A 25,381-nucleotide genomic window follows, 5' to 3' on the forward strand; every position below is an offset into this window, starting at 1 on the left:
AGGCCACCACTGGGCCGTGGTAAACGTTTCATGGGCCGCGGCTCACACAGAATTATATCGAGACCACTGAAAGATAGATCTATTTCTGGTGGCCTTGAGTATTCGTACGCTTTACAGGAAACTCGATTGCGCCGAAGAAATTTCGGCGCATGTATTTCTTGCTTTTCCCTGATATGAGTTAATGGGATCTCCACAATAGATTCCCTTCTTTTTCTTGATTTCAGAACTTTCCATCAGGTCTGGCAACACTCATCTTTCCTTGGATATTGCCGTCTTTCTTTTGGTACATGTTCTCAATAACTCTATCTGTATGTTGATATCAGTTTCCTTGGTGCCAGTTCCTAGAATTCATATTTTGTATTGTTGCCAGTTCTTGCAGTTCACATCTTTCTGTTGGTGCCAGTTCTTGCAATTCTCTTCTTGCCGTTTGAACCAGTGCGCGGAGATCCCTTCTTTCCTGAGGTATCGGTTCTTGGAATTTGGAATTCTCTTTTTTATCGTGATAACCCTTGATGTTAGTTCTTTTAATGCCTGTCTTTCTCCTAATATATATCAGTTATTTGATTGTCCATCTTCCTCTTGATATCAGTTCTTCCTATTATCAAATTTGGAATTCCCCATCATTCTCCTGCTGTTAACTTATGATATCATTTCTCCTAGAGGTTCATAATCTGTGAAATTTACAACTTTGGACAAATTCTCGTTTATTGTAGCTAGTGCAATATTACTAGTAATTTATAACCATAAATTAGATTGTTGCAGTAATAGCTAGTGGCTAATAGTGTCGTATCTCACAAGCATAAGGTTTAATATTTTACCAACTACACAACTGGACGTTAGCGAATTTTGTCCATATATAACGTTGTTTTTTTCCGATTAAGCTAGGAATTGAAAAGGTGGCATTTATCATTCTTTCGAGACAGTGAGTAGTAATCGGGAAGTAAGGCACTTCTACAGTAATGTTTTTGAGTACTACCCTTCCCCCCCTTTCTCTCACTGTGTGTGTGTGTGTGTGTGTTTAATGCACAGTACGAGTCAGCTCGTAAGCGTCTCATTGTATTTGGTCAATGTCATCGCCAGAGTTTCAAGTCGGGGTCATTCAACGCTTGGAGGCCAAGCTTGATGATGAAAGAGTCGTGACTAGTACTAGTCGCAAAATCTGCCCCCTGCTCGGCGGTCGTCTTCCGTAGTTAAAAGAGAGACAGAGAGAGGAAAATATAGCTGACCCAGTGTCGAGGGAGTTTAAAGCCATCCGGGATTCTTGAATGAAAGAAAACTTTTTTTTTTCTTTATTCAGCAACAAGCGTTTCTTATTCAATTCAAAAACAATGATTTTCGCTGTATTGGTCGATATACCAGTTAATATAGCGAGGGAACGAAATAAGCCCTTATTTCGAATTATTTATAACAGTAAATAATAAACTTACCATGACATTTTTCATGGGAGTAGATCTGATTCTGTATGTGGCTGCTTCCTTTCAGGAAAACTAATAAATATGAATAAGAAATTCATTCGTTGATTCTTCATAAACTCATGTTTCTGAGTTAAGTTGACTCTTGTTCTTGGGTATCGGTGTGTGGGGAGCGCTTGTTGCGAAATCCTGATCAGTTTTTATAAGGCGTATTCTTAAATTGTCAAGATAAAAACGAAATAATTATGAATATATTGAAGGGATTTATCACATTTATTGCTACGTACTCTATTTTATTGTTGGCAATTTTGCTTTTGCTGCTAAGGAGGTCGGTCACCTTAGATACTTTTTCATTATACAGTCAGTATATGAGTTTTTCTGAATTAGTGTAGCCACGAAAGGCTTCACGCAGATAACCGAGTTCATTAAACGATATCGTTTTTATTTGCGTATATAATTTTTTTATATATTTTTATCACAAAAATCCTTACGGGATCACCGACTTCTCGACGAGCTTAAAACGTTTATGGGAACAAAGGTTTTTCTTTGTCCGTAAAATGATGACTTCGTGGTGGATTATTACGCTTTAGACACTCTCCGCGAGTATTCGAAATGACTGGCTCGTAAAACTTCGTGTATAGTCTGTTAGTGTAGTGTAAATCACGCCAAATGCATTTAATAAAATCTTTTAAGGCAAAACAACACTGTAATTCGCAACGTTAAGTAGAGGACTAGTCAACATGTTTTAGCATGAAAGGCATCTGGTGAATTCAAGAGAAAATTCTCAACTCTATAAAATAGTCATGGAAACTCAAGACAGATACGGAAACAACAATGCATTGGTAGGAAGGAAATTATATATATATATATATTATATATATATATATATATATATATATATATGTATATACATATACATATATATCATTCGAGCTACAAATGTCCTTTAATATCAAATTTGCTCTACCTCGCAATTGATATATTTTCACATATGTAAACCGAAGGGGAATTTTTACGTGATAATAATTTCGTCCCCTCACGGTGGATGTGATAATTATTCATATATATATATATATATATATATATATATATTATATATATATTCATGCACGTATACGTACATACATACAAACACACATACATACACACAGCCATACATAAATACAGAAAGAGAGAGAGAGAGAGAGAGAGAATGAAAATGTATGAACATGTCGGCAGAGCTTGACTGAGCGATGCACTTTCCTGACCTGGTCCAACGGAAATGAGAAACAGAGGCAAGGAAAGCGAACTGCAGGTCAACTCAAAGGGAAGCAGAGGCCACCTCTTCAAAATTGTAGACGGTTACGTACTTCGTTGTTGATTGCTTATTCTTCTGGGGTAAGTTTGATGCGCAGGCCTTCGGTTTTGGCAAGGAATTGCGTCCTTATCCAGAAAAAGCCCGAAGTTCGGGCGAGTTGGAGAGGTTAGGTGGGCGGTGAGAAATATTCGTCTTGGTAATTAGTTTTCCAAAAATTGCTCCATAATGGTAAAGCATATCCTAATGACGAGAATTGCTGCTGAAAGGAAGCAGAAGGCGATTGCTAGTGTTGGGGGAGTTGCAAGATCCGCTCTTGTCATCAGGAGCTGAAATGGTCACGTTGGCCTCTTGTTGCTTCGCTTCGTTTTATCCTCTAATGAGGAACTTGACGCATTCAGATCCTTTTCTCTTATCGCCTCGAGCCTCATTTTGGGCATCGTCGAGAAAACTTATCTACATCGTCATTAATGCGTCTGGACATTGAAAAATGTTGCCATCCCGAAAGGGAACTTTAAACCGTTTTTTAAGTTTTGTGTCCAAAGACTTACTGACTTTTTTATTTTCGTTGTCAGCGTATCCACTCGCGTCTGAGGATGGCCTCGATTCATACCCTGACGGGTTTGATTTACCCATTCATTCAGCGGCTATTCAACATTTGAATAACAACACGCTAATCCCACTCTCCCTCATCCATTCACCTCCCTCTCTGCACTTGGGACGTCTTAATCTTCTCATCTTCTGTTGAAAGTGGATAAGTAAAAAATTCTTGTTACAAGTCGGGTTTTGTTCCTTTTGCCGCCACTTTTTTTGTTAAAGATTTTTGGAGAATATTGTATACTCCAACGAGTTGTATAATTACGTTACATTTGTATGACCAAATTCAGTTTGTCACTTCGTGCCTGTTAGGTAGTAAATGTTTTTTTTTATACATTGCTCACAAAGAATCTCTCTCTCTCTCTCTCTCTCTCTCTCTCTCTCTCTCTCTCTCTCTCTGCCTCGTGTATCCAGTCACGTCCCCGTTGCCATGAGTCATAGTAAGTAACAGCCGAATATATGCGCAGAAATGTGGCAGAACGAATTTACAGTGATCCTCTTTTTTTATTTATTTTTCGTTGTTCCTTATTTGCCAAATTCTGCAAATTAATTGACGTATTTTGCAATAAAAGCAGCTTAAAATACTAAGTTCAGTTTTGCAATATATATTTATATTTTGCTATTCAAGTTATGATGCAACATGGTGACCGTATGTGTTATAGTATTATGCATATATACGTTTATGTGATACAGAGCGAAACATATGGAAATGAATTACATCACATATGTTAGATCATATGCATTGCATTGCATTATATGGCAACCGACACCATCCGTTTAGTCATGCAACAGTCAGAATTTGTGGTAATATATTCATGATGATAACAGTTGACACAGTCGTGTACAACATTGTATTTGGCAAGGCATACCAATTTATTAAGTAATAAATAATAGTTTGGGTTGTAATACATAACACTGTGTATATTACATAATAGCGTTACACTGTACATAGCATTACGCAATAACGTAACACTGTTTCGTAGCATTACATAATAGGTTACAATTCCCTGGGTTTTACTTGATGTATAGTATCTTGATTTATGGCATTATACAGGGTGATGCATAGTCGCCAACAGGATGCAAAACAATTAAGATGGATCTGCATAGCGAATTTGCCAAGCGAAGAATAACAACATACATAGTAATTATAACAGTATACATGACTTGTAGGCATCCCGTGCGGCTCATTCATCAGACCTCGTAATAGATGAAAGCAGCGAATCAATTACATATTGAGGTCCGATTTCTTAGATGTGTGCCGGTAACTATTAGAGTGCGTCCACAGTACAGTAAAACAAGACGTAAAGGCAAGTCGGTACATTATCGCTTATATATCACAAACAGGTTGAAAATAAGTCAGAGACCGTCAGTGGAGAGCGAACCTTTGGCAAGTGCTGGATAATCGTAGGATGCATTGACTTGTATTCAACGTGTTCGTGATGTGCGTGCGATCAAATATGGATGTCTATTTGTTGTTTTGATTTGCTGCTAGGCTGGATGGCTTTTATCCGTCTCGGCTTTAAAATAAATGCAAATATATCAGATGCTAACTTTTATCATAAAATTACAGGAGAGTTACGCATATTAGGCCTGTATCCGCGGGTCACGGCCTGCTTAACCGCTGACACAGCAGATCGAAAACATATTACAATTGAGATGCTTTCTAACCAGACCTGGCCGAAGGGGCTTGACCTCAACGTGACCTTGTGCTTACTAGAACGACGTGTGCGCAGCTGTTCGTTCATACTTCCAACTTCATTTTCATTTCTTTTCATAAAACGGGTCTTTTAACAGATTTTGCCTCGCCATCTTCTCCAGGGGAAAAAATAATTCTTAGAGAAAAGAGACATTCAGATATAAATTCACGTCCCGTGTATGTGTGCATTATATGTGTGTTTGTTAAAGGCAGTGTGCATCATGAGTTTAAAACTAAATAACACCTGTTTATTGTTTTGATAATCCTGGCAATCTTACTAGACCTTAATTCTTTAATGCCTTTTGCGTTAAAGACATTATCTGCATCACTGGTAATCCAGATAAATGCTGATATAGGCATCAGTTGGTGATTACGTTTTCGACAGTAGCTATCATTTTGATACCAAATGTCACTAGGAACCTGTACCGTATACAGGAAATGATTTTATATAGAATTTAAAATTTCATTCCTTGGGTGGGTTTGGTTTCAAAGTTGATGTTGACTGAAGGTAGAGCTAGATTGACCTGTGTTCGAGTCCTTACATTTATGTGTTTTATGCAGGTGTACTGTGTGCCAGGAAGTAAGTTTATGTATAAATAAATAAGTATACAGTATTTCATTTGAAACTGTCTGTGACATCAGTAATATCCATAGATGCAATTTTATTTTTTAAAGCTTCATTAAGTGCATGTCTATTCATTTCAAGTACATAAACTAGGTTCACCATTATGCTGGTGTCCAGTAAGTTTAAGTAATATAATTTTCAAGTTTTTGTAATCAAATAAACAGCTGAAAATATAGTTCATAATTGCTTTTATGTTCCATCCAGTATAATGAATGTTTTAATGTGTAATAATCATTGTTTTTCTTAACAGCCGCCAAGGATGTCGAGATTGCAGGTAGTGATCACGCAAGCAGTCGCATCTGTCTGGTGGCATTTTTGCTATTTGGTTTCGTGTGTTGCTTGTTATCTCGTCTCTCTTGTGTCTTCTCCTTTGCTCTTTGGAAGGGATGCTGATCGTCGACCGAGAGATTTCTGCCTTGAGGAGTAAAACCCATTTTAAGCACTGCGTCCCCGTGGGTTGGAATGACAGTTTGTCGAGGGAGGATGACTTTTATTTCCTTCTGCTGGAATTTTATTGTTATGTAATTCCGATCTTCATGATTCAACAATTTGTATGTCTGAAAAGAATACATTACAACAGATCATATGGTGGTTGAAGGAGTTTTGCCATGTCTGTCACCAAAGGTCGAGTAAATTCAGTCAGTAAAAACGAAGCTATGCATTAATGATACGCAGAGTAGTTGAAGTTCAGAAAGGAGTATCGTTACGCAAAATATGCCGGTTTGCAGATACCATAGAGAACAAGGCAGTGAACGCATCTTCATATCTGAAATGACCCGAGGCTGACAGTGAAAAAAGCAGTGCAGGGATTCCATTCTGAAGGCAAGACTTCAGAAGAGGAAGGAAGAATCGTGGGAACAACCATAAGACCACTTGCTCCTTGCAGTTGCTAATGCGCCTCGTAGCGGAATTCAAAGATGCAAGAGGCGACACCTGGGACCCCTCATGGAGTCCTCTCTTGCCTTAGATGAAGGCGCGAGTAGGTCATGCATGGGGGGATGTCGAGTGGCGGTTCCAAGCTTGTCTGTGATTGACAACATCCGTCCTGTTGACGCTTCTTTTCAACAGAAGATCTGATTGTGCTTGGAAAGCTGCCAATTAGATACATAACCTGAATATTTATTCGGAAGGAAAGGGGAAAAATACTAACCCGTAAAGGCTGTCACATTTTATTGAATGGTAAGCATGAGAAAGTATTTTTACCTTACTGTGGAGACGATAAAGAAATACAAAATGACTGCAAATGAATATAAGCATTGTTTATTCAGCCACCTCTTATTCAAGTAACGATTTCCGAGAAACAGGTTACTGTAATCGGACATAGTAGAATACATAACGCGACACGTGCATTATTGCCTATAGTGTTCAAAGCCGGCTGAGTGTACATTACCTGGTGAACTTGATTGAAGCGCTTGAGAGGAGAGTCTTCTCACTCTGTACATTACAAGTGTCTTTACTTGGGAAACAGCCTGTTGTCCGTTTATTTATATTCTCTGAACATTTACTCAGAAATGCTCGCTCTCTCTCTCTCTCTCTCTCTCTCAGTAAAATATATCAACAATTATATAGCATATGTATGCATTATCATATCGTATAATAAAAGAAAAATATATCGATCATGCCCCATTTTCAGTCTGTATACATTAGTGCTTTAAAGAAAAGATGGATCAATGAACATTAAAGTTTTTAATCAAACAAAAAACACGTATGATGATAACGATAAAAACGAGAATAACGTTGACAGTACAGTAATGACAACAACACGGAATACATCGTTCATTATTATGTAAGCATTAACAACAAACACTAACTTCAGAACAGTAACGGTACCAGTTCGTTTTTATGTTACTTAATTTAACCTTTACGTTGCATCTTTTTTTCTTCTTCTTATATTTTTGCGATGTACATTTTTTCGAGCAGTGTGGGAGACACTGTACTGGTTTGATCTAGTTCAAATAAGGCACTGCGACGAACACTAACAGGAATTTTTTTTTTTTATGGGTACCGGATTTGTTTACACTCTCTCTCTCTCTCTCTCTCTCTCTCTCTCTCTCTCTCTCTCTCTCTCTCTCTCTCTCTCTCCATGAATACTTCGAAAATATTTAAAAACCAGCTGTCAGATGTATAACGTTAAATATATTCCAAATGGTTCATCATACTTTACCTGTTTCATTATAGCTACCGAATAAATATCGTTGAAAACATATTCAAGACATGTTTATTGTGGAGTACAATAAGCCACAGGCTGATCTTTTCCACTAACAGACAGTCAGTGGACATCAGTTATGGTCATTCTCAACCAACTACGGATTTGACAGATGGAATAAATTTGATCGGATAGATGACTGTGTTAGTCCTACCATACAGCAGCAACTCTCTTCATTAGTCAGCCACCGCTGAAAGACGCTTCTCTTCTCCAATTCTTACTTTACAACTTAAGCACCAGATCTGAAAATCACCAGAGTCCCCATCACTCACTGTTCACCAGGTTCAGGTTCGTTTCAGAGACCGACATATTTGCTGGCGAAATCAAGTTAATGTAAACAAAACTATCTCTTTTAACTTCAATAACTATGAATACACTCACGAACGTCTTGGTAAAACTTAAAGTTTCTTCTTCTGTTAGAAAGAAGTCGAGTAACTTTCAGTCCTGTCCATCATGCTTTTTTCTTCGCATGCTCGTGAACTTTTGTTGATTCTTTGCTGAGCTCCTCTAGTTGTGCGAAGAAAGGGAATGGGTGGAATGAACGTTGAAAGTAAGTTCAATCCCATGCTGGCCTGTGGGTGCCCTCCCCTTGCGGCCATCTGAAACAGACTGGTGCAAACTGAAGTCGTCGTCTCGGTCACAGGAACCTCGGCCATGAGATGAGAATTCTTGGCAAAGTTGAGTTCAGTTCTCTTATTAACAGGATGGACTCACGCAAGTGTCTTCGGTCTTGGAGCTATAGATTTAGTGGGTCACTAGTGATGAAACAACTCTCGTGAGTCGTTTTCGTTTCGTCATTAATGATTAGATGTCCTGGTAGATTGAATGAAAACGTCTCGTGGTATTGAAGGTGTCTCCTAGTGGTCAGTGGCGAAAGGGGGGGCGGGGATTCGGTCAAGGGGGCGTGGTCAAGCCGTGGTATATAAAACTAGAGGCAGCCACAGTGATGCATACACAGTGCCTTCTCTCTCTCGCATTAGCGCAGCTGCACACCTCTGGCTCGCTCGCTTCCGATCCACGTGGGGCGAACTCTCCTCAAGTCTTCTCCTCTGGTGTTGTTGGCCTTCTTTCTCCGCTTCTTCTTCCTCTTCGGTGCCAGGAGCCAACCATGCGTTTCGTAGCTCTCATATCTCTGGCCCTCCTGATGGGGGTTGCCTGCGCCGACACACCGGATCTAAGTATGATAGACTTCACGACGACAGCACCAAGTCTGCCGGACTCTATGTCTATGGCAGAATGGCAGTCGACGACGCTGTGGATCATTATTATGGGTTTCGTCATGGCCTTCATCCTCGCCTTTGGCGTCGGCGCTAACGACGTTGCCAATGTCTTCGGAACAAGTGTAGGAGCTAAGGTCCTGACGCTGCGACAGGCTTGCATGATCGCTACTGTGGCCGAGATCCTGGGCGCTGTCTTGATCGGTAAGTGTAATGTGGGTCTTCTCTGCAGACCACCTGTTGATTTCTCTCGTTTTCTCCTTCTCCTTCACAGGTCTTCTTCAACAGCGTATCCCTCCCCAAACCCAGTTGCCGTCAGGGCAAAATCATTCTCCTGTGACACGTACTTTCATTCTTAGTACAAGTACATTATTAGTTTGTTTTCTTAGTCACACTTCCTTTTTGCTATTTTAGAAGATACCAGTTTCCATTCAGTTATTACGCGACAGATTATTATCTCGAGTGAGTCACACAGTCCTTTGATATAAACAGTATCTACACAAGAGACCATTCATTACCTTTACACTTCCAAACTTCCGTTCAGTACAAACACCTTTGTTCCCTTAAGTTTAACAACTACGTACTGTAGTCCCATTCCTCTGAAAACAAACACGCATAACCAACAAAAATGGAACCCTATTCTGAAGAACTCCTTCCCTTCGCTATTGCTGGCTTCGTCGTTTCCTTCGTCCTCGCCTTCGGCGTTGGAGCAAACGACGTCGCCAACTCCTTCGGCACGTCCGTAGGCTCTCGTGTCCTTACTCTGAGGACTGCTTGTATCCTAGCAACGATATTCGAAGTTCTTGGGGCTATTCTCATTGGTAAGTATTCATGTGTGTATCGTTTGAGCGCCTAGAATTTATATTAGCAGTAGTGGTGCTTTTAATATTTTACTCATTTCGTAGTGTTTCATACTGTTCTTTAACTTAGCAAAATTACAGTAAGAATTATGTTTCATCGGTTCAGCTGCCGCTAAAAAAAACGTATTTTCGTAAGAAGGCTTATTGTAATCGTTGTCCAATCTAGCTTTCAATACTCGGGAAATATGGACATAAAAACGGTAAATTGAACGCAATAAACCATTTGAGTATGTGCTCGAAAATCGTGTCGTGTGCATAGGAAAGTTAAAGAAGATTCCATACTTCCAATCCATAATCACCAGATAGCATAAATGCATTGATTATGAAGGTCTCTTATCTTGAAAACAACATAAATAAACCAGATGAGCTATGAAGCAACTTAGATTTTATTTGTCGCCACGAAAGTTCGTCGGAGATGAAAAGAGCCTCTTAACCAAGGAAGAAACTCCGTCCTACTTTAGTCAGTCAGATTTGGCAAGGGCCCCAAGTAGCACAACGCTGCCTCGCCGGGACCAATTGAAAAACAATTAAGATCAGACTCATTTCAAATGACGTCATTTGTAATCGCGCAGATCCGTCGCTGATGTGAAGAAGCGATAAGATGTTGATTACGGGAAATGACAGAGTCTACCACGGCGCACAGGGCTTGGATGTAATGTGGGACTTGACAGGAAGGCCCCGGCGTTGCGTAATGCCATTTCGGCGGCTGCGTGGTTGGTTGCAGGGCACCGGGTTGACTGTTTATGTTTTGATGGGACTTTCAAAATAACACTCAAGTGATGAGAACATCAGTCCTACTCTTCAGAAAGAGTTTCGAACTCATTTAACAAGATTTGGGGAATAGTGCATCGAATCATTTTACCGTTAGGAAAAACAATCGTAGAAATAGTTCTTTGTGATATATGATCAATATTCTTTGAAGGGAGTGTTTGCCTTTTCCCTATTTAAAAAATGAGTTTCTAATTGATTTCATCGATATTCTTAAACAGTAGTGTATTTGATAGTTTCATATGACTGGGTTCCAGAAAATGAGTCACTGTTTAGTTTCTATGTCCCTTCGAGATTTATTCGTAATTGTGTACCATTTAGATTAAAACATAAACGCTTGTGTCCATTCCATATAGAATAATGTCGAAGATGACATTTTTATCACAGCACATTTCTATCTTCCGAATTGTCATTATTATGGTACTGTTATCATTATGTTGAGGCTTAGGCCCAACGTTTAAGATGAGGCTCAGTTTGCAGACACGCATCTAGACTGCATGCAAGGGTTGGGAGAGAAGAATAAGGTCAAATTGTGGTGATTTATCAAGGGTGGGATACCCAGGCACATTGACGTATCATGATCATCTCGAATGTAGGCAGTAAGAAAGAACGCTAAATGATTCGCTGTTTAAAAAGGACGGAGCATAATTCATTTAACTATGAATCTTCGGATTATTTAGGTGTAGATGTACTCGCCTTCTTTAAGGGAATATGTATTTTGGCTGGGAGTCGAGGTTTGTAGTAGTAGTAGGAAGCCTGCGGTTGGCAAGGTGCGCTGGATGCAGCGGCCAAAACAATAGTCGAACTAACAAAAGGCACTTATATGAAAGTGGAAAAGAAACAAGGTAGTCGACTAAAATTATTTGCCGTTTGCTCTTAAAATATTTCGCGCCGTCTTGATATGATTAGTATCCTGTTATTCTGTGTATATGGGCGCTGGTTGGTTCTTCCATTTTTTTTTTTTTTTTTTTTTCACCAAACAGACGAGCTAAAGGAATTTTAGGTTATGAGGGACCTATATCCCACGGTGGTGGATGTTTTTCCTTTGTTGGGTGCAGGAAGCCTTGGTTTCTTCGTTGTTTGCATTTGATACCTTATTAGCAAAAAGTGTTCATCTTATTCGTTTGTGGTGATCCTTGCCTTGGGAAAATGCCCAGAGTTTATTTTTTACTTCTCTTTATTAGTTTTACTTGTATTGGAATAATACACTGTTGGCTACGCTGTAAGTGGTGGAAAGATTAGAATGACTGAATAGTAATGAAATATCAGGATTTAAACAAAAGACATATATTAAGGTTGTGTTTTCATAAAATGTCTCCTAAGAAAAACTTTTATTCATAACAAGACCTTTATTGCAAAGGGCCCATGAATAGTGAAGCGCGGCTGATGCAACAAAATGATAGCATTAGGTCGTTGGCCTCTCTTGGGTTTATCCACCTCTCACGAACCAATTTGTGTTTATTCATCAACTGCAGTACCATTCAATTTTCTGTTATTGGAATGCTACCAAGTTAATCACAAGATTAATTTAGCGGATGATTATTTCAATTAAATGAGAGGTACTAACTTTGGCGTGTATGCAGATAAATGTATGGTTATTAGAAACCCACATTCTCTCTCTCTCTCTCTCTCTCTCTCTCTCTCTCTCTCTCTCTCTCTCTCTTTTATGCTGCCCTTTCCCCTTAGTTCACCCGAACTGCCACAGGTCACCAGTTCTTTTCATCCTTCATCAGTAGCATCAATGCCAAGTTTTGGCTTGTTAATGTTGTATGTGTTCCGGCGTACATCATGCCGTGGAAATGCCCACTGGCAGTGTTTGTGCAACTTTGTAGTTCGTGTTTATTTATCTTTTTTCCCTTGTGGGTGGTTTTTAAATCGCAAATCGTCGACGAATACCACAGGAAGTCCTTCACAACTGCATTATAAACATTGTAAAGTTCGGTGCCTTGGCTCCAAGTACGAATGAACTGTTGAAGTTAAAAGGAAGCTTTTTAGGTGTGTGTGTGTGTGTGTGTGTGTATGTGTGTGTGTGTGTGTGTGTGTGTGTGTGTGTCTCTCTCCCCCACACAGCCAGCAGCAACTTCTGGGTACTGGCTCTATTCTTTTACTTTTTTTTTTCGCTTCCGAAATGCCAGCGGCTCCAGTAAGCGCTTCCTGCTCTAATGTCTCTTATTGGGCCTCTCACGGCATGCGAGTTGATCCCTCCCCCTCCACCCCACCACCACCACCAGTCCTGGCCACCTCCCCCGCTTATTTCGTCTGGCCCTCCTCTAAGGCCTTTTGGAAGGTCATTGTTGACGTATTTACATTCTGATGATAAGTCATGAATATTTATTGCAGTATGCATTGCAACATAAAATTCGTCCTTTTTTTCCAAACTCGTATCAAGGCACTACCTACGCCTTTGCCCGATGTTTATTACTACTAACAATATCGGCGAGTCTTTCAGTTTTAAAAAGTCCTTTCTCGAGTCAAGGCAAGATATCGTTTTTCATGAACTCGACCGAGCTTTGAAAGCTTACACTAAGAAATTTCCAAAGTTCCCCTGCGCCTCTCGTCCTCACCGCTGTTTGCTAAACATGAGTCAGATAATGAACCTATTTTTCGCCCTTTCATTTTTTTCCGGTTGTTGATCTCGGAAGCGCTGGGGCCAAGAAAGTGTTGATGTGAAACTGATGATACAACAGGCTCACAGATTCAACATTATAATCGTATAACGGCATCTGACAGAAATAAGTGGTGAATGATAGCGATGCTTTCGTCAGTATTGCGAAGTCTTGCAGTTGACCTTCGTCTCACATTATACGATATTCATTGCGAGGGCTCTGGAGGTCGGTTTGTACTCTCTTTCCATAACCTCAATTTCCGGCTTTTGTTTTCTAGACATCGAAAAAATATTGTTCAGCTGCAATATCCGGAAACTCCCTCAACTTGACCTCTTGTGGATAGTTAACGGATCTGTTTTTTTTTTCTTTCTTTCTCAATACGAGTGTCTTCATTTCTTATAACTTTTTTCTTATATGTAGCTGGATTCTACCTTTAAGCTGATAAATTACTCCTTCATACGTGTGCCAACACCTGTATTTCAAAGGAGGGTGTGAAAAGGAGCCCTGATAGCCTGGACATTTTTGGTAATATTACTACGCAAAATATGGAAAGAAATATTTGTGTTGTTGACGGGCACTGTACTCACGTTAATATACTTCAAGGCGCAGCAAATCTCTCTCTCTCTCTCATAATTATAATGGTAAATCTTACATGATTTTAGAACATCCACCAAAACATTTATTTGTTTTCCCAAAATTAAGGGCTCGCCTGGCGATGTTTTGTCGCTGTGTAAATTTGGTGTTTGTTTGATCATGACCCAGTGAACTAGCTCGCCTTGTACTTATCCTTGTGACCACTGTCGTCTTCAGATATCAGTCCCCGGCCAGGTCTGGTCTCCCTTTCGACGCCTGTAGAAAGTTGTCATTTTAGCTCTGGCTTTTCTTTCCTTTATGGAAAGATAATCGTTAACGCTTTAAAGTAGTTTTTAAAAGAGATCTAATGTGTATTTCAAGATAACAGAATGTGTATGCTTATACCATCTATCTGTAGGGAAGTTGTTGCCAAAAAGTATCTATGACCAAAGTTCGGAAAAACACTCACAAAATCCGTTTGTTTATCTCATTTCTTCCTTTAGTTGTTTACATGGCCAAGGGTTGGGTTCATGGTCCTGCGTTACAGTCTCGCTAGTTCGCACCTTCCTTCCCAAGCCTAAGTGGTCGAATTCTTGCGTAGCAAGCCCAAGTGGATAAGTTCTTAGGCTAGCCTAGCATAAAATACAATGGTTGCGCTAGTTAAGCCTTCCCTTGCCTATTTATCCTAACCTGCTATCCTAAGTGTTGGAGTTCTCGGCGTAGCCAAGCTGGTTTGAGATAATGCATTTTTGGGCATAATCCTCAAATTCCCAGCTGTTATGCTTCTTGATTCTGCAAGATTTTCCCTTTCTTCATTAGCTGTGGAATATTATTCAAACTGGCTTTCCAACGACAGGGTATTAAATCCAAGGTTTAGACACTGAAATCAATTCTGACCATCCCAACGATGGTTAGAAACGGGCAGAGGTAGAATGGAAACACGGGCGAGGCTCCTCTGAGGCTTCCAAGTGACGTGCTTCTGAGATTTGACTCATCCCTTTCCATATCTCAGTAATCTTCATTTATCAGAGCTGAACTGAGGTCTGATGCGTCATCGTTCCTTTGCCCTTAAGCTTAACGGTCGTCTGCATTTGTATGTTCCTCAGGTGAACTTTTAGAATTAGAATAAGTCTTTCTTGTTCTTGTAAGAAATATGCACGTGTATAAGAGGCGGATACGTAATAACAGAAACGCATAAGTTTATTAAGATACGTTGAGTGAGGTTGTCACACGGAGTTTTCTGCTCATGAATTTTCTCTCCGTATTTTTTTATAGCATTTGAGTGTTATCTTGAGAGAGAGAGAGAGAGAGAGAGAGAGAGAGAGAGAGAGAGAGAGAGAGAGGTGATTAATCTGATGGCAAGGATCTTTCCCTGTTTACTCTGGTATGTCAGTGGAAGAACCGGATTCTTAGGTTAACGGTAACCCACTAATACCAAGAAATGCGGCTTCTTTCTTATAGTTGCTCGCATTTCCATCGCGAGGATGTAACATACAATTCTCTCCCTCCAATAGACTGTAGTTAATATTGTGTTTAGGACATTTCCCTCTGCCGGTTTATTTTTAAGACAACGACATGAAGCTTTCAGTTATTTTTTGTAGGTAATTGCTCATAAGACAGTTATCATCAATAGGCACCCGTTCCGCAGAATATACCGCACACTAAAGGCTGATCAGATCAAGGTTACCATCCAAGACGAACCATTCTGTCATGACTATCACCCGGCGAACCTCATTGGCGTCGAGCCAAAATGTTGCGGCGTTTTTACCGCACAATCTGTATTGGTCTTTATTTTCCGCATTCGTCGCCTTTCGACAAGTCCGCTTCTCCAGCAGAATTCCTCACGACCAACTCTACAAGGTCCTTTTTATTAGCTTCATTTTTAATCCCCCATTTATATGAAATTTACTTGCATTACGTTTATCTTTTAATGAGATTTATTCCTCTTAGGTTTCGAAAGTTGAACTATTTTGGCGGTAGAGTGATGCTTGGATTTGTTATATGGCGCATATTTCTAATATATAGCATTGTATCTCAATTCTAAACTTGGTGACAGTTCGTGGAAATTCATCGTTTGTCGTAAATTGTTTAGCGACGTAGCATTTTAGTGTTCTGAGTTTTATCACAATTTGTATAACTCCCATGAAAACAGCATCTGTGTTTTTTCATGTTTTCGTTTTACGCAGATATATTTACTTCGAATTCTTCAGACAACTATCACGAACTCTGGTTATTGCCCTAAGGCTTATCAAAGAGAATTGAAGAATTTAGACATGCAAAAGATTCGAAAAAAACCATGAATAATTCCACATGATTGTGTTAGAAGACTTTTCTTAATCTTATTTGCACGCTGATTATTAGTACTTCATTTATGTCTGTGAAAAAAGAAATTAAATAAGCTGTTTGAAATGTCTACCAATGTGTGGGTGCTGCTTTCAAATTAATAGGGGTAAGGCGTGTTCTTTTAATTTCCTCGTCCAGTTGTGTATTGGAGACGAAAGAAAAAAAATGAAGTAAGGGTTTCTTTTGTGAAGAGTGAAGACTACTGCAGCAGAGTACACAAGTGAAAGCGTGAAAGTGTTCTGCCTCGTGATTAGGGTCTATTGGGACCTTGTCGATGACAGCCGATAAGAACATGCACATTAAGAAAACATTATTTTTATTGGAGTTATTTTTTTATAGTTATAGCTGGGACATTCAGAGATCATATTCTGAATAAAAATTACAATAGCTTGATATCCTTTAGAGTTGAAGAGTGTGCGAGTAGAGGGCGTGAGTGAGCAAGTTCAAGCAGAAGCAGACCTTGAAGACCAAGGCAAACCAGGTCTGCTTCTCTCCCCTTCTGTGTCCCTACGCTTCACTCCCACTTCTCCCAACACTGCTCCCTCAAGCCCCCTCCCCTCCCCCCGGCTCTTGGTAATGTTAGAAATACTTAGTATTTATTTAAGAAGCACGATTTCACATTCACATGGATTGTGTTAACAGGGAATTTCAGTTGTGGTGGAGTGAATGACCCTTCCGAAAAAACAAACAAATCTTTACATTAAAAGTGTCCATCCCAGTAGAAGTCTTATGTAATAATGGAAGAAATGATTTACTGAGAATCATTTTTACAGATATTGTTAGTTCCCGCCGTAATTTAAGAATCAAGGAACACATTCAGAAGGAAAATTGAACTTCTTTTGATATTGGAATACCGAAGTGGACAAGGTCCTCGAAGCAGGGAAACTTTGGAAATGTTTGACTTTCCTGTTGACCTTTTTGAGGGTTGTCATTCCGTCCCTCAGACCTTTATATCCTTTGCTTCCCAACCCTGTTAAATATTCTTTACCAGCCTTCCCCCTGTCTTCTTCGTCTGACCTTTTCTGTTGCCTTCCTACACTGTAGTACCTTCATTCCATTCCCCTGACCTTTGGACAGGTCCCTCGCGGTTGACGTGTTTGATAACAGGTTTCTTATTTATATCTTGAAAGCGGACTTTTCCTGTTCGTTATCTGCATGAATCAGGGTAGTCAATCTCGTGTCCTAATTCTGTTATCATTTGGCTATTTATACAGAGAAAGTTGGTCAACAAATGGAAATTTGGGTGTGTGTGTGTTATAAACGCTCATATAATTGTGACGAAACGTTTGGCATTCTGGCATTTATGACTGTATTTATCTGAGTATATTGTAATTAAGCGTTGGCACTTTTGGCAATAAAGCATATATGACTGCTCTCAAGTATGTTGTGTAAGCCTGGTACGTTTCTGTAATAATAATTCATCTGCTGAAAGTGATATGACCAATGCCGTATTACCAAATTTCTGAGTAGTGCTCTTTCTCCGAAAGTAAACTTACCATTTCTCTTCTTTCCAGGTTATAAAGTCTCAGACACCGTTCGAAAAGGTATTTTGGATGTATCACTCTACAACAACACGGAAAAGGAACTCATGTTGGGATCTCTGGCCGCGCTTGGTAAGTCTCCCATAGATGTATCGATTAGCTTTTAGCTTCATCTCGACTGCATGCTTCCCCTGCTCGGGATCTTTACTTTATGGATATTGAGTGTTCTCATTGGATGGCATATCCTGCCATTTTCAAGTTCTTTCTTTCAATTGAATAGAGATAGTGGGTGAGAACATATAGGCAACTTAAGTTATTACTGGGGAAGCAAGTTCCCTCTTCCCAATTTTTCAGCAAATGTAGTATTTTTCCAAGATACTTTATGTATAATGTTTTGTATTTCCTGTTTAAGGTGGAAGTGCTATGTGGAACTTAGTTGCTACTTTCTTCAAGCTGCCTATTTCTGGTACTCATACCATCGTCGGAGCAACTATTGGATTTTCTATGTGTGCCCGAGGTCTCCAGGGTGTCAACTGGATCACCTTCGCCAAAATTGGTAAGTTTCTCTCTCTCTCTCTCTCTCTCTCTCTCTCTCTCTCTCTCTCTCTCTCTCTCTCTTTTCATCAAAATTACTTCAATTTGGGTCTTATATTACAGTTTTGAAAACAGGTATATCCTTCACATGAGAAAATCTAAAAAACTTTTAGACGATAAAGGCTGAACGAATTCGTCTCAACCTTTCCCGGAACTGTAGAGGATAACATTAAACATTTATTTGATTGAAAAAGCGAAATAATTGCCGTTAGGTTATCATTTCAAATCCTAAGCAGAGATTGGGACAAGAAGGTGCCACTTTGATCGCCCAGAAGGAGAAAGAGACAGGGGGTGGGGGGAAGGAAGGTGGTGGGAGAGGAGACGAGACATGTTAATAGCAACTCACAAACTCACGCACATACTATATCCTTGCGGCCGTACCAGTTCATGCCGGTTTTCCCTATTTTCGGCGAGTCTCTCTCTCTCTCTCTCTCTCTCTCTCTCTCTCTCTCTCTCTCTCTCTCTCTCTCTCTCTCTCTCTCTCTCTCTCTCTCTCTCTCGATTTGGTTAAGCTACTTTGCAGTATATTTCTGAAATGAAAATAGCGTTGACCGTCATTTCTAATATGTTTTTAAACAAAAAAATGAAGGATCAATATATATCTTGCAATCACTGCATTTTACTGCGGCTTCATTTACACAGTGTATTAATATGTCATTTTTGGTGTTTTCGTAATTCTCTATATTATATTATTTATATTAGGTTGAAAGAAAGGCGCAGGCGAGAATAAATCTGAAAATGAAGTCAGGGTGAGAGACTAAGGAGGGAGGGGTTGGCAACCCTGATTTCTATTCTTGGGGCCGACTTTTTGGGAAGGAGCTCGTGTGGAACGCGGTAGGAAATAACAAGCTCATATTGCGAACATCTGTCGTCTTCGCCTTCTTTTATGTGTTGAATTTTAAGTAACAAACGTAAACATACTATCGCAATTCGACACTCCTCAGTAGAGTGAATTGAAGTGAATTGCTAGTAATAAGTTTTGCTTCTAAGGAATTTTGTTATAAGTTTCTCTTGACCTTTATCATAATTGAACCGAAAAAAAACTTCATAGTAGATTTTAGTGAATTTTGATATACTACTGCGTCTCCTCCGGTAAGCACCATCTAACAACCATTTGCAGTTTCATTTTGTTATATGTATGTTTAAAAGGTGATGATAGTTCTTTCACGGTGTCTTAGTGGGTCCTGGGTGAAAGTAGGGGAACGAAATTAGTTTGTCCAGACATTTGTTATTGCCTACCGTCCATGAGTATTAAGGCAAGACTGCAAATTATCGCATGCGGTTGGTTTATGGCGTGCAAATGGGTTTGCCACCTGGTGGGCTGCGGAGCCTGCGGGTTGAGATGTAGAAAAGGTGTAGCTTATTTAGATTGACACCCTACTGCAGAAAGTCCAACTTGCTCATGGTAACGTGTCTTAGGTAAATGGTCCCGGCGGCTGTTCTCTTACTTAGGGTATTTTGTTGGGGCTTTTAAATGCTTGTGTTTTATAAGGCTTATGTCATGCTCGTGTTGTTGTCTAGTAGTTGTTTCGTTTTGTTCAGAGAACGGAGGAGAGGCTTATCTTGGTAGTTCGCTGGATGTAAATATTTTTATGTGAGCATGCTGTAGTACCCGAAACTTTCGTTTATGAAACATTCTTTTATAGGCGGTATTTGCTCAATGTTCAAAATACCCCCGAATGGATTAAGATGAGTCAGTTGTATCATCCTCAACTATAAAATACTTGAAGCTTTTACAAAACTTCTTTTGGCATTTCTTTTAGTATTTTCTTTTCATCTTTTCAGCTCTCTCATGTTTTGGAAGGGATCGAGGAGAAAAATAGAAGCCTAATTCTCCTTGACCCTCCCTAACATGTGTCTGGATCTATGAATGGAAACAGCTTTGTCATGGTAACCTGAAGGGCTTTGTTGGTAACACGTTGCCTTTTATACTCAGTCGTTTCTTTAGGAGTTATTGTTATTTCATTTATTATATTTATGCACTTTTTATTCCAATGTAACTTTTCTTTTTCAGTTGGTTCCTGGTTTGTCTCCCCCATCCTTTCCGGTATAATGTCCGCCACCATATACTTGGGTCTTAATCACTTCATCTTGAAGAAAGAGAAGCCCATGGAACCAGGTCTCCGCGCTCTTCCCCTCATCTATGGTCTTACCCTTCTAGTCAACATTTTCTCCATTGTTCATGATGGTCCTACCCGTAAGTCCCTTTATTTGCCAACTTCTGAAATTAACTACATTCTTCTTGTGCACAGATATAGTATAGGCATTTCAGCCCCATTTTCCGGTATGATGATTGATTTCCAAAGCGAGTACATACTTACATCACGGTTTCGACTTGATTGTGTAATATAATGATAGACTGAAAATACGATTGCAAAATGCCATTTTGTATTCATTTCTTTTGTCTTTCCCCATTGCAGTGCTGAAGTTTGACATGATTCCTACTTGGGGAGCTTTTGTCATTGCTTTGGGTGTAGGCCTCATCACAGCTCTCTTCATCCAGGTGATTGTTGTACCACGCACCAGAAAGTCCATTGAATGTGAGTCTACGAAACAAGTGCAATACCATTTAATCTGTTCTGACTTTATATATATTTTTATCGTGTAAACTGAAGTAGTAGCATCATTGATTGCATGTGTATGAAGCAGGGAAAACCGAGAATTTATGTTTATTCATAAAATTGTAGATAGTACTACAAAACTAAATTAACTAAGATTCTTTTCCTTCGGTAATACAGTATTTTAAAGAATATACATAGATTTACATAGGTAAAGTAAAACATATTTGCTGTTTTGAGAAATTTGGAAGTAGGTTTAGAACTTCAGCATAACTAATTTAAAATGAAGTCTTTAGGTATAGTGAAGAGTTTAAAGTCATTTCAGTGTAAACAGAATCATGCTTGAGTGAATTCTCAAGCAAAAAACTTCTATAATAAAAAATAAGCTTGATATTTTAGAATTTAGTTCTGTATCTCTTGTTGCCGAGCAAATGTGGCATGTACTATTGATTAATCATAATAACATCGCACCATTTCCATGACTCATTTGCTTCTCATATCCATCTGCAGCTGACCTTAGGAAAGAAGGCAGTCATGATCAGGGTGTCAAATTCACTTTTGACTCCACTGGTAGGTACCACATTTTCTTCTTTTACTTCATGTGAAATTATGACACTGGAATAAGTTTACTGGGCTGATTTCAATGATATGTACACTTAAAGAAAGTAATGCATTTGATTTTGTAGTTTGTGACCTTGAGTTCAAAAAAGTTGAAAGAAAAATTATTTCTTGGAACTGCAGTTTACAATTGTTTCTCCCAGAGCCTTTGATGTAGCAATAGGCAGTTGATTTGGTGTGTAACTTATTTCAGATAATCTAGAAATGGAGGAACTATTGTATAACCAAGGTAAATTTTGTGAGGATTAAGTTGTGATGTTGTGATTGTATTTCCCAGAATTTCAAAAATCTCTCCTGTTAATTGTCACGCTCGAAAACCCCATTCCCCCCAGTGAAACTTATTTCTGTTTCACGTTCCCATGAACACATTTCATTAAAAATCTGCCTTTTGCTGTTCCGCTAGTGATGAATGGATATCATCGTTGTACCTTTTTCAGTGTAAACGAGAATTAATGCAAACTAGTAGGTGACACCAAATGTTTATATAAAGCAAGAAACTTCGCCATGATTCTGAGCAATTAATCAGGCATGTTGTATCCTAATCAACTTAGAGGATTTACAACACAGATTGAATACACACTCATTGCTATTGCATTAATCATGTTTCACTTTGTTGTCAAGTCTCACACTTCCCTCTTGTGTTTGGATTATTTGCCCCCCTGGATATTGGAGTGCTGTAACCAAAATAACAACAACTTTGCTTCAAGAAAAATGTGGCATAGTAGAGATTGTTTTGAATATTTTTTAGAACTCACGATAATTGGTTGCAAAGAAAAACAACTGCTTTTTGTTACTATATCGTATTGGGATTTATAGATATAGATTTTTATCACTATACACAATACTTTGAACTTCATCGTGATAAATTGTATCTTACAGATAACTCCAGATCCCCAACACCACCTGGACAAGAACTCTCCGTCATTGAAAAAGGCGTCTCTCCCACTACTTACACCTTTAATGGCAACTCTGACTCCAACGGGTACATCCCAGCAGAAACAAAATCCAATCTTCTTGGCAATGGACTTAACAATACAAATCCTTCCTCACAGTCGCTTGGTAAGAAATATTACTGTGCATGTGACTAATGTATTTCCTGTGGATCTAGGTAATAAATTGTATTAGCATTGTACTCTGCAAGTGTTTCTATAATGTACACTAAAGTAATGAATTTTATTACAGAAGAACATCTTTGCCCTAAACATAATATTTCTTATTGCTGGCTCTTGATTTATTCATTTATAAATGTAAAAATTGTTTATGCCATATCTTTCCAATTTTTATTTTAGGTCTCACAAATAACAGCAGCCAAGTTCCTCTTGTGAGCACTAACAATGTTAAAGTGATTTCAATGGATGAACTCTCTGCCAAGAAAGAAACAGAAGTTGACCCACCTGAGGTGAAGAGACTGTTCTCATTCCTCCAAATCCTTACTGCTACTTTTGGTTCCTTTGCTCACGGTGGAAATGATGTCAGCAATGCCATTGGACCTTTGATTGCACTGTGGGCCATCTATACTGAAGGATCTGTTGCTCAGACATCACCAACCCCCATTTACATTCTTCTCTTTGGAGGTGTAAGTAAAATGCAAGTGTATTCACATGGATTATTTCCATTTATTTTATCTCAATTGATTAAAGATATCTCGGTGATATTTCTGAAGGGAGCAGAGAATGACTAATATTTTTTATCTTTTGTAGCTTGGCATCTCAGTTGGTCTGTGGGTGTGGGGACGCCGTGTCATCCAGACTATTGGTGAAGACTTAACCAAAGTGACTGCTTCCTCTGGTTTTACCATTGAAATTGGATCTGCCTTTACCGTCTTGTTTGCCTCTAAGATTGGTCTCCCAATTTCAACTACCCACTGTAAGGTTGGCTCTGTTGTGTTTGTTGGATGGGCCAAGTCATCTCGCCAAGGTGTTGACTGGAAACTATTCAGGTAAAATTTTAAGTTTCAGTGGATTGTATTGTTGATAATTTCTTAATTTTCTGTAAACAATCATGCTATGAAAGACAAGATGTTAGGCATAATTTTAAAGTTATTTCTTCATCGTAAATGGTGCACTTATCTTGTGCCCTTTAGCTCAGAGGTTAAAGAAAATGATTTTAAAAGTGGTTCATTTTATGCAATATTTCTACTTAAAGTAATAGTTATTAGTTTGTACAAATTGGGATATCAGTAGGAGCTAAGATTACCCGTGTAATGTTCTTGAGAACTGATAGTAACTGTTGTGCACTGTTTTTTGCGGAAAAATGTAGCTAAGGCTAGTTTTTCACACATTCAGGGTAGGGACTTTGAGAAAAGGAGCTCAACTGTCGTTTGAGACAAATTACGTGCTATTGTACATTTATATACTGTTTTGATTTAGAAGTTTATACTCATAAACTTGCAGGGAGTTAGATGTACTCCAGTTTTTTTCATGCTGATTGTACCAGTGTGGCAATACAGAAATGTAGACAAGTTATTTATGTAATGTAACATTTTTTTTCTACTCTTACAGGAACATTGTCATTGCCTGGGTTGTGACTGTGCCCCTAACTGCTGGTATCTCTGCACTACTCATGCTTATATTTAAGATTGCCTTTATATAATGTATCACCTGCTACTGTGATATTAAGTAGGGTATATAGCATTGTAAAAGATGTAGATTCTTTTTCCTTGCATGGAAAGTTTTTTCACTAAATTCTTTCACTACCAAATTTATTAGGCAAGTAAGGTCAATGTTGCACAAATTTTTTCAACCTTCCTAGTGAGAGAATTTAGCGCAAGTTATTTTATAATGCAAAGTTCAAATTGTCCAGAGGGTGAAAGTGTACTAAGGAAGGAAATCTATATCATTTAAAAGAAATATTCCCTACAACTTAATTGTTATTGAATGATATTGCCTATTGCTGCCTCAGCTTTCTGAGTTCCATTTCTTCTATTACAGTAGTCCTTTAGTGTTCGAAAATAATGCTACTCAGTCTAAACTTAGTGATACAAAACTACACTCTTAATCGATCATAGCATAGTGGCAGTATCCTATAGAAGTCATATGAAGTATGTTATGTGCTGTTGAGGTTTGCTGTTCTATGTTCATATCAAGAGACCAAGTGCAGTATCCTCTGTGTGTGTCTGACAACAGCATTATTTTAGGTATACCATAAATTTAGTCTGTGATTATGAGTCTTGTGATATAAAATCATAATAATGTGGATCCTGTCAAACTTTTCTTAGTGATAAAATTCAAGATGTATAGCTGGGTAATGTAGTGAAGGAGTTTCACATCTTTTTTGCAGGGGAATGCGGTAATGTCAAAATACATTTAATTCAGTAAAATAGTAGGTCAATATAAGAAATTGGCCCAGTTTTAGTAGTCACTGAAGGGAGATCTTGGTTGATTGATTGTTCCTTAGATATAAATCTTACCTGAGAACATCGATGTTGCCAGTGACCAGTTGTAAAAGATGCAAAGATTAAGGTCTAGTACATACACTTAAGATGAGAAGGAAAAGTCAGATCATGAATTAGCAAAAATTTTTATATAACTACAAAGGATTGCTGAGGTGGCTAGAATAGGTGTAACACTAAATATTTGGAGAAGACCTTCCTTTTTCATGGTCTTGGTTAGATATCAGTATTCTTTTTCATGAAGGGATCATTATTGTTAGTTTTTAGTTACCATAACCATTAGAATACTCCATATCTGACCGTGAGTTGCATGCCAAGCTGGGAACTACATTATAGATAAAGATTTTTATATAACTACACATATATATTTGTATTTAATGGATTCATATTGGTCATTAGAACATTGTTCATCAAGCTTACCACTGTCGTGCTGCTCACCATTTTCTATTTATTTTTCTTTTTTTTTGTAAAGGCTGTGAGAAGGTTGGTTCTCATAAAACTTTCATTCATCACTTCATACATTGAATAATAATTTACATTTT

At 38.7% G+C, this 25,381-nt stretch overlaps 1 protein-coding gene across 8 annotated transcripts in view; it reads left to right on the forward strand.

The window, feature by feature from the left end:
* Positions 1 to 25,381, forward strand: part of LOC135196205 (sodium-dependent phosphate transporter 1-B-like) — a 108,051-nt gene that overhangs the window by 80,762 nt on the left and 1,908 nt on the right. For 4 of the 8 annotated variants that reach the window (XM_064222822.1, XM_064222820.1, XM_064222821.1 and 1 more), the window contains exons 2-12: positions 9,322 to 9,868; positions 17,712 to 17,810; positions 18,091 to 18,234; positions 20,287 to 20,469; positions 20,693 to 20,812; positions 21,341 to 21,400; positions 21,642 to 21,677; positions 22,328 to 22,507; positions 22,738 to 23,024; positions 23,149 to 23,387; positions 23,950 to 25,381. The exon at positions 23,950 to 25,381 is cut by the window's right edge and continues 1,908 nt beyond it. In XM_064222822.1, coding sequence (XP_064078892.1) covers positions 9,676 to 9,868; positions 17,712 to 17,810; positions 18,091 to 18,234; positions 20,287 to 20,469; positions 20,693 to 20,812; positions 21,341 to 21,400; positions 21,642 to 21,677; positions 22,328 to 22,507; positions 22,738 to 23,024; positions 23,149 to 23,387; positions 23,950 to 24,040 — 1,632 coding nt within the window. In that variant the 5' untranslated portion in view covers positions 9,322 to 9,675 and the 3' untranslated portion in view covers positions 24,041 to 25,381. Of the gene's footprint in view, positions 1 to 8,754; positions 9,252 to 9,321; positions 9,869 to 17,711; positions 17,811 to 18,090; positions 18,235 to 20,286; positions 20,470 to 20,692; positions 20,813 to 21,340; positions 21,401 to 21,641; positions 21,678 to 22,327; positions 22,508 to 22,737; positions 23,025 to 23,148; positions 23,388 to 23,949 lie in introns of those variants that run through there. The other 4 variants (XM_064222816.1, XM_064222824.1, XM_064222817.1 and 1 more) reach the window with 4 other exon arrangements.

This window comes from Macrobrachium nipponense, chromosome 17 (genome assembly GCF_015104395.2).
Source record: "Macrobrachium nipponense isolate FS-2020 chromosome 17, ASM1510439v2, whole genome shotgun sequence".
In the NCBI taxonomy this organism is placed as follows: Eukaryota; Metazoa; Arthropoda; class Malacostraca; order Decapoda; family Palaemonidae; genus Macrobrachium; species Macrobrachium nipponense.